The sequence below is a fragment of the Theropithecus gelada genome, chromosome 16, assembly GCF_003255815.1.
Source record: "Theropithecus gelada isolate Dixy chromosome 16, Tgel_1.0, whole genome shotgun sequence".
Classification (NCBI taxonomy): domain Eukaryota; kingdom Metazoa; phylum Chordata; class Mammalia; order Primates; family Cercopithecidae; genus Theropithecus; species Theropithecus gelada.
This window is the reverse complement of record NC_037684.1, coordinates 28,811,813-28,824,881: the sequence shown is the minus strand read 5'-3', so window position 1 is coordinate 28,824,881 and position 13,069 is coordinate 28,811,813. Positions and strand designations below refer to the sequence as shown.

At 37.7% G+C, this 13,069-nt stretch overlaps 1 protein-coding gene across 1 annotated transcript; it reads left to right on the top strand.

Annotated features, from left to right (window-relative positions):
* The first annotated feature begins 4,575 nt into the window (after positions 1–4,575).
* On the top strand, positions 4,576–11,546 carry KRT25 (keratin 25). The gene is made up of 8 exons (XM_025362879.1): positions 4,576–5,059; positions 5,429–5,511; positions 5,864–6,020; positions 8,239–8,400; positions 8,486–8,611; positions 8,963–9,180; positions 10,232–10,299; positions 11,176–11,546. The coding sequence occupies exons 1-8, from the start codon at positions 4,631–4,633 to the stop codon at positions 11,283–11,285; spliced, it is 1,353 nt and encodes a 450-aa protein (XP_025218664.1). The 5' UTR covers positions 4,576–4,630; the 3' UTR covers positions 11,286–11,546.
* Positions 11,547–13,069: the final 1,523 nt, after the last annotated feature.

The following is a 13,069-nucleotide window of genomic DNA, read 5'->3' as shown; positions in this document are numbered from 1 at the left end:
AGGAATATACATATAAAAAGATATAAATTATGACATCAAAAAAGTAGATGGAGGAGTAGTAAAACTGTAAATTTTTTAATGCGATTAAAGTTATCGGCTTAAAATAACCTGTTCTAACATGTTCAGTGTAAGTCTCATGATAACCACAAAGCAAAAATCTATAGTAGATACACAAAAAAAGAAAGAGAAAGGAATCAAAGCATACCACTACAGAAAGTTGTCAAATCACAAAGGCAGACAGCAAGAGAGGAAAAAAGAAACAAAGGATCTACAAAACAACTGGAAAACAACAAAATGGCAGTAGTAAGTCCTTACCTATCAATAATTACCTTGAATATAAATGGATTACATTCTCCAATCAAATGACACAGAATAGCTAAGGGTATTAAAAAGGCAAACAAACACACACACATACACAAAATATATATGCTGTCTACAAGAGACTCACTTCAGCTTTAAGGACACACGTAGACTAAAAGTGAGGGATGGAAAAAGATATTCCATGCAAATAGAAACAAAAAAGAGCAAAGGTACCTATATTTATATCAGAGAAAAATAGACTTTAAGTCAAAAACTATAAAAAGAAAGAAAGTCATTATGTAATGATAAAGAAGACAATTCATCAAGAGGATATAACAATTGTAAATAAATATGCACCCAACATCAGAGCACCTTTATAAAGCAATTATTAACAGATATGAAGGGAGCAATAGACAACAATACAACAATAGTAGGGGACTTCGGTACTACAGTTTCAACAATGGATCAATCGTCCAGACAGAAAATTAGTGAGGAAAGATTAGACTTAAACTACACTTTAGACCAAGTGGACCTAACAGATGTATATAGAACATTGTATCAAACAAGAGCAGAATACACATTCTTCTCAAGCACACACAGAACAGCCTCCATGACAGATTATATGTTAAGTCACAAACAGGTCTTAACAAACTTCAGATTAAAATTACATCAAGTATTTTTTCTCCACAATAGTATGAAATTAGAAATCAATAACAGGAGGAAATTTGGAAAGTTCACAAATATGTGAAAATTAAACAATATGTTCCTGAACAACCAGTGGAACAAAGAAGAAATCAAAAGGGAAATCAAAAACTGTCTAGAGACAAATGAAGATGGAGACATATGACAAAATTTATGGGATGTAGCAGAAGCAGTTTTAAGAGGGCAGTTTATAACAATAAATACCTACATTAAAAAAAAAGAAATAACCTACCATTACACATGAAGGAACTAGAAAAAAAGAAGAACAACCTAAGCCCAAAGTTGGTAGAAGGAGAAAATACCAAGGATCAGAAGAGAAATAAGTGAAACTATAAAACATTGATGAAATAAATTGATGAGGACAAAAATAAATGGAAAGATATGCCATGTTCATTGATTGGAAGAATTAATATTGTTAAAATGTTTATATTACCCAAAGTGATATACAGATCCAATGTAATTCCTATCAAAATTCCAATGGCATTTTCACAAAAAGAGAAAAAAACATGAATTCTAAAATTCATATAGAACCACAAAAGATCCTGAATAGCCAAAGCAATCTTGAGCAAAAAGAACAGTTGGAAGCATCACACTATCTGATCTCAAAATCTACTACAAATCTATAGTAATGAAAACATCACAACACTGGCACAGAAAGTGACATACAGACCAATGAGACAGAATAAAGAGCCCAGAAATAAATCTATGCACTTACAGCAAAATGATTTTCAAACAAAGGTGCCAGGAACACAAAATGGGGAAAGAACAGTATTTTTAGTAAATGGTGCTGGGGAAACTATATTTCAGAAAAATGAAATTGGACCTTTATCTCACCCTACATACAAGAATCCACTCAAAATGTATTAAGCAGGTAAGCATAACACATGAAACTGTAAACCTACTAGAAGAAAACACAGGGGAAAAACTTCTTGACATTAGTCTGGGCAAAATTTTTTTTATATGACCCTAAATACACAGGCAACAAAAGAAAAAATACATAAATAGGATTACATTAAACTAAAAAGCTTCTACATAGCAAACGAAATAATTAACAGAATGAAGAGATAACTCTCGGATTGGGAGAAAATATTGTGAAGCACACATGTGACACAGGACTAATATCCAAAATATATAAGAAACTCAAGCAACTCAACAACAATAACAAAAACAATCCAATTTAAAAGGCATTTCTTAAAAGAAGACATATAAATGGCCAACAGGTATATGGAAAAAATGCTCAACACTACTAATCATGAATGAAATGCAAATGAAAAACACACTGAGATATCACCTCACACCTGCTAGAATGGCTATTATGAAAATGGCAAGGAATAACAAGTGTTAGTAAGAAAGTGGAGAAAGAAAATCCTTGTACACTGTTAGTGGAAATGTAAATCAATGCAGCCATTATGGAAAGCAGTATAGCGATTCCTCAAAAAATTAAAAGTGGAACTACCATGTGACCCAAAAATCCCACTACTGAGTATTTAAAGGAAATGAAATCAGTATGTCAAGGAGATATCTGCATTCCATGCACATTGTAGCATGATTCACAATAGCCAAGATAGGGATTCAACCTAAACATCCATCAACAAATGAAGTAATAAAGAAAATATAGTATATATACCCAACGGAATACTATTCAGCCTTCACAAAGGGAAATTCTGTCATTTGTGACAACATGGATGAACCTGTTGGATGAAATGCTGTGAACCATACATCTGATCAAGGCTTAATATCCAAAATATATAAGTAATTCAAGCAGCTCAATAACAAGAAAAGAATGTGATTAAACAGACATTTCTCGGCTGGGTGCAGTGGCTCATGCCTGTAATCCCAGCACTTTGGGAGGCCGAGGCGGGTGGATCACAAGGTCAGGAGATCGAGACCATCCTGGCTAACACAGTGAAACCCTGTCTCTAGTAAAAATACAAAAAGAAATTAGCCGGGCTTGGTGGCAGGCGCCTGTAGTCCCAGCTACTCGGGAGGCTGAGGCAGGAGAATGGCATGAACCCGGGAGGCGGAGCTTGCAGTGAGCCCAGATCGCACCACTGCACTCCAGCCTGGGCAACAGAGCGAGACTTGTCTCAAAAAAAAAAAAAAAAGAAAAAAAGAAGACATTTCTCAAAAGACATACAAATAGCCAGTAGGTTTATGAAAAGGTGCTCAACATCACTAATCATCAGGGAAGTGCGCTAGGGAAATTTTGGTCAAAGAATACAAAATTTCATTTAAGTAGGAGAAATAAGTTGAGGATAACTATTCTACAATATGGTGACTATAGTTAATAACAATAAGAAAGTAGATTTTAAATGTTCTTACCACAAAATAGGTATGTGAGATAATAGATATGTCAATTAGCTTGATTTGGTACACAATATATTAATATATTAAAAAATCATGTTGTACACCATTAATATATACCATTTTTATTTGTCAAAAAAAATTTTTGAGACAGAGTCTCATTCTGTCACCCCAGCTGGAGTGCAGTGACACAATCTCAGCTCACTGTAACCTCTGCCTCCCAGGTTCAATAGATTCTCTTGCCTCGGCCTCCCAAGTAGCTGGGATTACAGGCGCCTCGCCATGATGCCTGGCCAATTTTTGTATTTTTTAGTAGAAACGGGGTTTCACCATGTTGGTGAGGCTGGTCTCAAATGCCTGACCTCAAGTGATCCACCTGCCTCAGCCTCCCAAAGTGCTGGGATTACAGTCGTGAGCCACCACGCCCGGCCTTATTTGTCAATATTTTATATTTCCATAATAGGTAGAGTTTTTAGTAAACATATGTGAATTCCCGCCCACTAAATACCTTACTGATGACTTTCACCTGAGCTAAACCACAGTAAATTAAGACAGAAGAAATAGTTCCTTCCAGGTTTGCTTCAGATTTTGCAGGGTCAGGAAATAAGTTAATGTCTTTCCAAACTCCCACAAAACATAACACCAATTAGGGGTGTGCTCGTAATTACCAAAATGGATAAGATAAGGCAACTCTCCCCAGTCATAAGTGTCAACAAAATATGATGCACATGTCAGCCAGAATGGAAGTTAACTTCCCTTGGGAAACAGTGGCAAGAGGAATTTAAAAATAAAAACAAAAACCTATTGGTTGAAGAACCAGGTTGGGGAAATAATGATTACAGTTCTATTCTCTACTTATGTAGAAAAACTTGTGACAATAAAAGCAGAAAAAGTCTCAGAAACATCACAGCCTGCCTTGGCATAATAGCCCAAAACCATGATGCCAAATTTCTATTCAGTAATGAGCTGATGAGGTTTATCTTCTAAGGATGGAAGTGAAGAATGACTCACCCAACATTTAAAAATGTAATAATGAACCTGACATTGCTCCACCCAGACCCATTTCTCAGATTACCACCGACCTGAGGGCAACTGCCCTCCTACAGGAATGAGCCCAGCAAAGTGAGTTACTAATTAGAAAAAATCACCCAATTATGCCAACTTGCTGAGACTGGCAAGCCATGTTTTACTCTATGTAGGCAGAATCTCATTCAGAACACACTTGGGACTTGCCTATAAAAAGGCAAACAGAACCATTTAGACAAGAAGGGACTCCATTCTAGCTTTCACGAATACAGCTCTGCAACGTGTCTGCCCTGATACCATGTCTCTTCGACTTTCCAGTGCCTCCAGGAGGTCCTGTCCTCGTCCCACCACAGGATCACTCAGACTCTCTGGTGGGGGAACCAGCTTTGGGGCTGGAAATGCTTGTGGCATTTCGGGGATTGGAAGTAGCTTCTCTTGTGCCCTCGGAGGCAGCTCATCGGGAGGAAATGCAGCGGGAGGCAATCCCTGTGCTGGCTTCACTGTGAATGAGGGGGGGCTCCTTTCTGGCAATGAGAAAGTGACCATGCAGAACCTCAATGACCGCCTGGCATCCTACCTGGACAACGTGCGTGCTCTGGAGGAGGCCAACGCTGACCTGGAGCAGAAGATCAAGGGCTGGTATGAGAAATTTGGGCCCGGCTCTTGCCGTGGTCTTGATCATGACTATAGCAGATATTTCCCGATAATTGATGACCTTAAAAACCAGGTAAGAAATCATACTTCACAATCATTTTCATGTACCTTTATTTCTAAATTTTGTTTTCCTTTCTTTATTAAATTCTAAAAACATTTATTGTTCCTACTTGTGATTTTTTTTTTTTTTTTGAGAAGGAGTTTTGCTCTTGCTGCCCAGGCTGGAGTGCAATGGCAGGATCTCAGCTCACTGCAACCTCCACCTCCTGGGTTCAAGAGATTCTCCTGCCTCAGCCTCCCGAGTAGCTGGGATTACAGGCGCCTTCCACCACACCCACCTACTTGTGATTTCTTAAAGAGAATTCCAATTTAGCATTGGAAATAAGCATTAAGTAGATTCAGTTGGTTTAGTTCATGATAAAAGTCAAATTCCCATTTCTAGATCATCGCTTCCACCACCAGCAACGCTAATGCTGTTCTGCAGATCGATAATGCCAGGCTTACAGCCGATGATTTCAGACTCAAGTAAGTAGACTGCCAGAGTGAAATGAATTCATGGCAATTCATGCAAAGCATTACATCAAATTTGCAACTCTTATTCCAAAACTATAACACACTTGAATTTCACATAAATAGGATGTTATTACTTTTTTATGCTTTGACTATTAAATACAAAGCGTGAACTGCTATTAAAACTAGTTCTTTTTCTGTCAAATACTGCAAAGTAGAAACAATAATAATTATTATTATGCAACAAGTTTTGAAAATGCCTCTTGTGGCCAAATCTTCAAAATTCCGGAATTCTAGCACTTGTCATTGATCGGTGACTATGTCTCCAACCATGTGACAAATTAGGAAATCATTAACACTCTTTAAGGTACGAAAATGAGCTGGCTCTTCACCAGAGTGTAGAGGCTGATGTCAATGGGTTACGAAGAGTTTTGGATGAAATAACCCTGTGCAGAACAGATCTGGAGATTCAGTACGAAACCCTGAGTGAGGAGATGACTTACCTCAAAAAGAACCATAAAGAGGTAAGAGCTGGTCATCTACATTTTGCTATCCCTTTGCAGACACTGTGTACCTGACAGGAGATAATGTACATAACCTCTCATATAAAAAGTTGGTGCTGAAGACACATTGTCAGACAGACATGAGGGCTGAGCTGTCTCTTCAAGAGTCGAATTCTTTGTACAGATTCACCCTTGCTCTCTCATCAAGTTTCCTATGGGAAAAAATAAAGGAATCATGTTTTCCAGACCAATCAGGGTTATAAGAGGAGTGTTTGGCTATGTAATTATAGCTAAGTTAAAATGATCTGCTTAGGAGATTACATCGAATTAGATAAAATAAATATAAAATAAATGTACTTTAAGGACATCCTTAAACTGGAAAACTAGATCTAAATTTCTCTATGACAGTGGCAGATTTAAAACACTAAAACATTAACTTCATACATGCATTAAGTATACAAACGTAACACTAGTACGTATTCTTTATAGATATGGCTGTAAAAATAATGAGAATGAAATTAAGCTATTACACCAGAATTTATACTTAATCATAAACTTCCGAAGCGGTCACTGTTGGAAGTTAAGTTCCAAATTTTATATTGCAGTAATTACATCTTTGGGATTGCTTTCAGAGGTGCTGTTTTCCAAAAGGGAAAAATCTTTATCCTTTGAAAATAAATTTGATATTTTAAATAGCCAAAAGACTTCTATGGTCAAGCCAAATGCTTAAAACAGAAGATCAAGCTAAGAATCCTACTTGATTAGTCATGAGGCTGTCTTATAAATAAAACTACTTGAATAACATTGATTTGCCAACGTGGATTCAAATATAGTTACAGCCCATGGTGTTTAATCCATTTTTGATGAATTAAAAGCAATTGATTTTTGATTTTTGTAATGCCTCACTTACAGGCAACCCTACAGATATATATATATACACACACACACACACACACACACACAGAGGCAAATATATATATATATATATATATATATATATATATATAATCTTTTTTTTCATGCTTGAACCAGGAAGTTTTCACTAAATCCTCAGAAGTAAAAGCCACATCTGTAGATCGGGAAGACATAGGGTCAACCAGGAGGAAGGAAAGCTGGATTAGCTGAGGGGCTCACTGCAGGAAGGAATGAAAGCCTTAGTTACCCTCATTAAGACCAATTCATGAATGGGGAGGAGAGTTTCTGCAGCAGACAGAAGTTGATGGGTGGTATTCCAGTACACACAGTCTTCGCTGTGATGCCTGCCATTCAGAATCTTAGAACTGACTCACACATTCTAACAGCTTGCAGTTCAGACAGGGTAACATGTAGACTTTGGCTGCAAAATAAATTCCAGCTTCCACGATGATAATAATCATAATAACCAGCATTCATTTAGCATTTATGTGCAAGGTAGTATAGAGTCATTATTATTATTAGTTCTTTGATTTCTTTTAACAACTCAGGAAGGATATTTAATTATCCTCAATTTTCAGGTAAGCAAATAGAAACTTAAAGAGGTTAAGCAACTTTCCCAAACTCACCAGCCACTATAGGGCAGAACCAAAATTTACAGAGAGATTTGTGTGACTCCAAAGTCCAACATGATACTGTAATGTCCCTGTATAGACTTAATAGACAGCTGGGATTCTTTAGAGGATGATGTTCGTCCCTGAGGGGTGCACACATACACACACACACACACGCACACACACACATTTATTTACTTATCATCATTTCGATGGTTCAGAATTATTCAAACTCAGCCCTTCAACCATGTTCATGGCTGTGTTCAGGGTGTAGCTGAGTTAAGACTGCATCAAAGCTGGCCTCTAATGAAATGAAGACCAGTCCACAAAGGTGGAGAATAGAATAAGCAATGGAGGACCATTCATTTTAAATGTTTAAAACTTTCATTTGGAAAAGGAATTAAGACTCATTCTGAGTAGCAGAACTGAAACTGATGAGTTTAAGTTATAAGAACAGGAGTTTGGCTCCCTATAATATAGAACTCTGGAACAATTAAAACTCTTCCAGAATGAAACAGGCTAGTTCATGAGGTAGTGAGTTCACCGTCTTTGAGAATTAGGTCAACAGGACAGGAAATATCAAATGTGGTGGGAGGGGGTCAATGCACAGCCTGGGGAAAACCAGACAAACTCTAAGTGCCCTTCCAAAGCTAAGCTTCTAGACCTTCCATAAGATCCCTGCAGAGTTGAGCTGAACACTTTTCTGCCTCTAGGAAATGCAAGTTCTGCAGTGCGCAGCTGGAGGCAATGTGAACGTGGAGATGAACGCAGCTCCCGGGGTGGACCTCACAGTTCTACTGAACAACATGCGAGCTGAGTACGAAGCCCTTGCAGAGCAGAACCGCAGGGATGCAGAGGCCTGGTTCAACGAGAAGGTGACTCTCCTCCGGAAAACAATCCCTTTGCCTGTTACTGATATTCACGAAACTAAGATTTGCTCCTTCACTTATGTCATTTCAGAGCGCCTCCCTGCAGCAGCAGATTTCTGAGGATGTCGGAGCCACAACCTCAGCCCGGAACGAGCTGACTGAAATGAAGCGCACTCTTCAAACCCTGGAGATTGAACTTCAGTCTCTCTTAGCCACGGTATGAAAAGAACAATTTTTTACCATCCCCCAGGTCATCATGTTAGATACTTGCCAGCTGGTTTTAAAAACCTTAACAATATTGAAATATATGTTTTTACAATTGTCTTAAAACATAAGCAAAGAATAGGATTGTATAGCTGACAGCTAAAACAACACGAATGTCTTTAGGTCTATTCTACCAAAAAGAAGGATTTGCTCATTTTCAGGCAGTATCACAGTCTTAACTATGTGTCCATGTGAAATCTAAAACAATTATATGTAAAGTTAACAACAGGAGAAAATCATACATCAAACAAATCCCTGCGGATCTGCATATCCATCTCAGGTTCTCTTTATTGCTTCCTGACAGAAACGCTCCCTGGAGGGCTCCTTGACGGAGACCGAGAGCAACTACTGCGCGCAGCTGGCGCAGATCCAGGCTCAGATCGGGGCCCTGGAGGAGCAGCTGCACCAGGTCAGAACCGAGACCGAGGGCCAGAAGCTCGAGTATGAGCAGCTCCTGGACATCAAGCTCCACCTGGAAAAAGAAATTGAGACCTACTGTCTCCTTATAGGAGGAGATGATGGGTAGGTAAAACAATTTGCATGGATGGCGTAATATACTGAAATCTGCTTGCAAGTTAGATCCCACTTTCCACTGGAAAAGTGGACATAATTTGGCTGCATGCATTTATCATCATGAATACTAAATATTAAATACAATACACACTCGACTGCCAAAATACAAATTAACATCTTAACAAACCAGTATGCAGCAGGCACCGAGTTTAAGGTATGAACATTGAAAATATCACTTCTAGAGTGAAAAGAATAAACAGGAAGCTAATTGGAGTTTCAATATGTGGACCAGGATTCGGACTCTGGAAATGGTTTCTGGAGCTCATCACTCACAGAATCCTGTCTTCATAGCACTGATGAACTCCCATGGGCACACGTCTGGGAGTCTAGAGCTCAGGGTTGTTAGGAGCAAGAAGCTTCCTGAATTCACAACGAAGAGCATTTCATCACCCCAGAAAGTTCTTCTGTGCCCCACTTCCCTTGGCAGTTACTATTTTATCCATTCTTGATGTTAATATAAAAGGAATCGTACAGGAAAAAAATCACTTCTTAACACTGAAGCAGAACAAAAACATTACAATCTCAGAGAAAACCCCACTTAGAAAAAGTATCTTGTAATTGTCTAACTGCTGAAGCGATCTACACCGCTATTCCCCACCTATCATCAAACCCTCCCTCATTGACTAGAGTGATGCTTCCACATGTAAATCGTTACACAGCTAAATACATTTGTCACAATTCATAAACCTGCAAAACTTAAAAGGGAGAATTTCAACCTAAGTTGTATAAACACATCCAGTGGCATGCCAGAACTGCTGTTAGCATCTCATGACAGCCTCTTCCGCACGTCTCTTCCTAACTCCTCACTTAGTGATGTCACTTGGTAACTTGATATCAGCAATGGAGAAGGTATTCATACCTCTACAGAAATCGGCAAACACTACAAATCAAATACTGGGTTACACAGTTGAAACTACCAAAGAGCTAAAGAAAACCATATGGTGAACCTAGAATTGATGGGGTTCTCTCTAAATCACCCTCTTTCGTGATGTTTTCACAGAGCCTGTAAGTCTGGAGGTTACAAGTCTAAAGATTATGGATCTGGAAATGTGGGAAGTCAAGTCAAAGGTAATTAAAATGAAATCTGTTGTTATGCTATCCTACTTTTTAAATTTTCTCAACTTTTATTTTAGGTTTGGGAGTACATTGAAAGGTTCGTTACATAGGTACACACGTGTCATGGAGGTTTGTTGCACATATTATTTGATCATCCAGAAATTAAGCCCAGTACCCAATAATTATCATCTGTGCTCTTCTTCCTCCTCCCACCCTTCCCCCTCAAGTAGAACCAAGTATCTGTTGTTTCCTTCTTTGTGTTCATAAGTCCTTATCATTTAGCTCCCACTTATAAGTGAGAACATGTGGTGTTTGGTTTTCTATTCCTGCGTCAGTTTGCTAAGAATGATAGCCTCCAGCTCTATCCATGTTCCTGCAAAAGACATGATCTTCCTCTTTTTCATGGCTGCATAATATTCCATGGTGCTTATGGCTTTATCCACTCTGTCACTGATGGGCATTTAGGTTGATTCTTTGTCCTTGCTATTGTGAATAGTGCTGCGATAAACATTCACATGCATGTGTCTTTATGGTAGAATGCTTTCTATTCTTTTGGGTATATATACCCAACTACTTCATTTTTAATGCATAGCTTGATTGATCTTATATTACCATAGCTTGGTAAGAATACACACAATAAAGATTTGTAGTAGACACCATATGTGCTAGATATCTAATGTCAGTGATGTGTGCTAATTTTAAACAAAATAACATGTCACCATGTTTTTTCCTAACCAAATAATCAAAATTATTCACCAAAAATGAGTCTAAGTATTTGTGTTTAGTGCATAGTTCATTCTATATGCAAATACTGTTATTCCTTTAAATGATACAATGTTTTATTCATTTTTAACTCTATAAAATCTCCTTTTAATTTTTAACTTTCAGACTCAGCCAAAGCCATAGTGGTTAAGAAAGTTCTTGAGGAGGTAGACCAACGCAGCAAAATACTGACCACCAGGCTCCACTCCCTGGAAGAGAAATCTCAAAGCAACTAATTTGAGATGCAGCAGAGAACGTACGCCACATGCCCCCTGAGAAGAAAAGGCATTCTGTATCTGTCCAGAAAAATGTGCATGTCTAAGAAAAACGTCTGTCCTGTTGTCTTCCTGTTGTTTTCTCTTTCTGGGCAATCAATAACAGCATCTCCCCATTCATCTGGAAGAATGCCACACACAAATCCGATGACTCATTTGATTATCCTACAGAAATCTGTTGTCAATTCTTTGTATTCAATAAACCTCTTCTTTAGCAAGTTATCATTGGTGATATTGTCTTTAGAATGTTTATGTGTGCAATATAAATATGTGAATACGTAATAGCTTTTATTTATATAAGAACTCTTTTAAAATAATAGGTTTCCTCATAGATTTTCATCGGGCTTACCCTATCATTCAAACTGAGACAAATTCAGAAAGAATAAAAGTACTTTTATTTAAATCCCCAATCTGCCATACTTTGACATACTAAGAAGCCTATTCCCTTTAATAATAACTAAAATGTATATATTTCAGGTTCTTCATCTGTAAATGGGGATAATAAAAGTAGTTCTTTCAAATGGTTATTGTAAAGATTAAAGAAATAAGTTATTGCAAAGTGCACTTATGGGATAAGCATTTGATAGATGCTAATATGTATTTTTAATACTCAATATTTATAATGATTAATGTTCAATCTCATTTTCCTTTGGGATATATATTTTAAACAGTATTCCAAATGTAATAGAGGTTACAGCAAAAGTTTTAGTTTAGAACCCAAATTATAGGAATAGAGCCATCCACTTCTACTACAAAGTTGTAGCTGATGTTTATAACTCTCGACCAACAGATTTATCTCTACTAAAGGGAAATAAATTAGATTAATTAAAAACATAATTTCCTCAGATCAGATATTACCTCTAGATATTTAGTTGACCCTCTATACTGTATGGATGGATTGTCCATATTATAATCTATTCAAAAAAATGGGTCTCAGCCTCTATGTGAAAATAGAAAGCAGAAAAGAAGAGTCCTTTAAGTGTGTTGTAATTATCCCTGAATTGTTTGTATTGCCTGCTTCTGATACAATCTTAGCCACAGGCCTAATTATGTTCCCCATTAGATTATGTGAAACAAAAATATTACAATCTCAGAGAAAATTCCACTTAAAAAAAGATATGTTGTAATCGTCTAAGTGCTGAAGCAATTTATACCACTCTTCCCCACCTATCATCAAATCCTCCCTCAATGATACGGTTTGGCTCTGTGTCCCACCCAAATCTCATTTTGAATTGTACTGCCATAATTCCCATATGTTCTGGGAGGGACCCGGTGGGAGATAATTGGAATCACGGGGGCATTTTCCCCCATACTGTTCTCATGGTAGTGAATAAGTCTCACAAGTTCTGATGGTTTTATCAGCGGTTTCCGCTTTTGCATATTCCTCATTTTTCTCTTGCCATGTAAGAGGTGCCTTTAATCTCCCGCCATGATTTGAGGCCTCCCAGTTATGTGGAACTGTAAGTGCAGTTAAACCTCTTTTTCTTCCCAGACTTCATCAGCAGCGTGAAAATGGACTAATACACTTATTGACTAGAGCAATGATTCTCAATGTAAATCGTTACACAGCTATATATGTCACGATTCATAGACCTCAACAACTTAAAAAGGTGAATTTTAATGTAAGTTTGTAATACACCCTGTTGTGTGCTAGAACTGTTACCATCTCATGACAGCCTCTTCTGCACATCTCTTCCTGACCCTCCATTTAGTGATATCACTTGGTAGCTTGATGTCAGCAATGG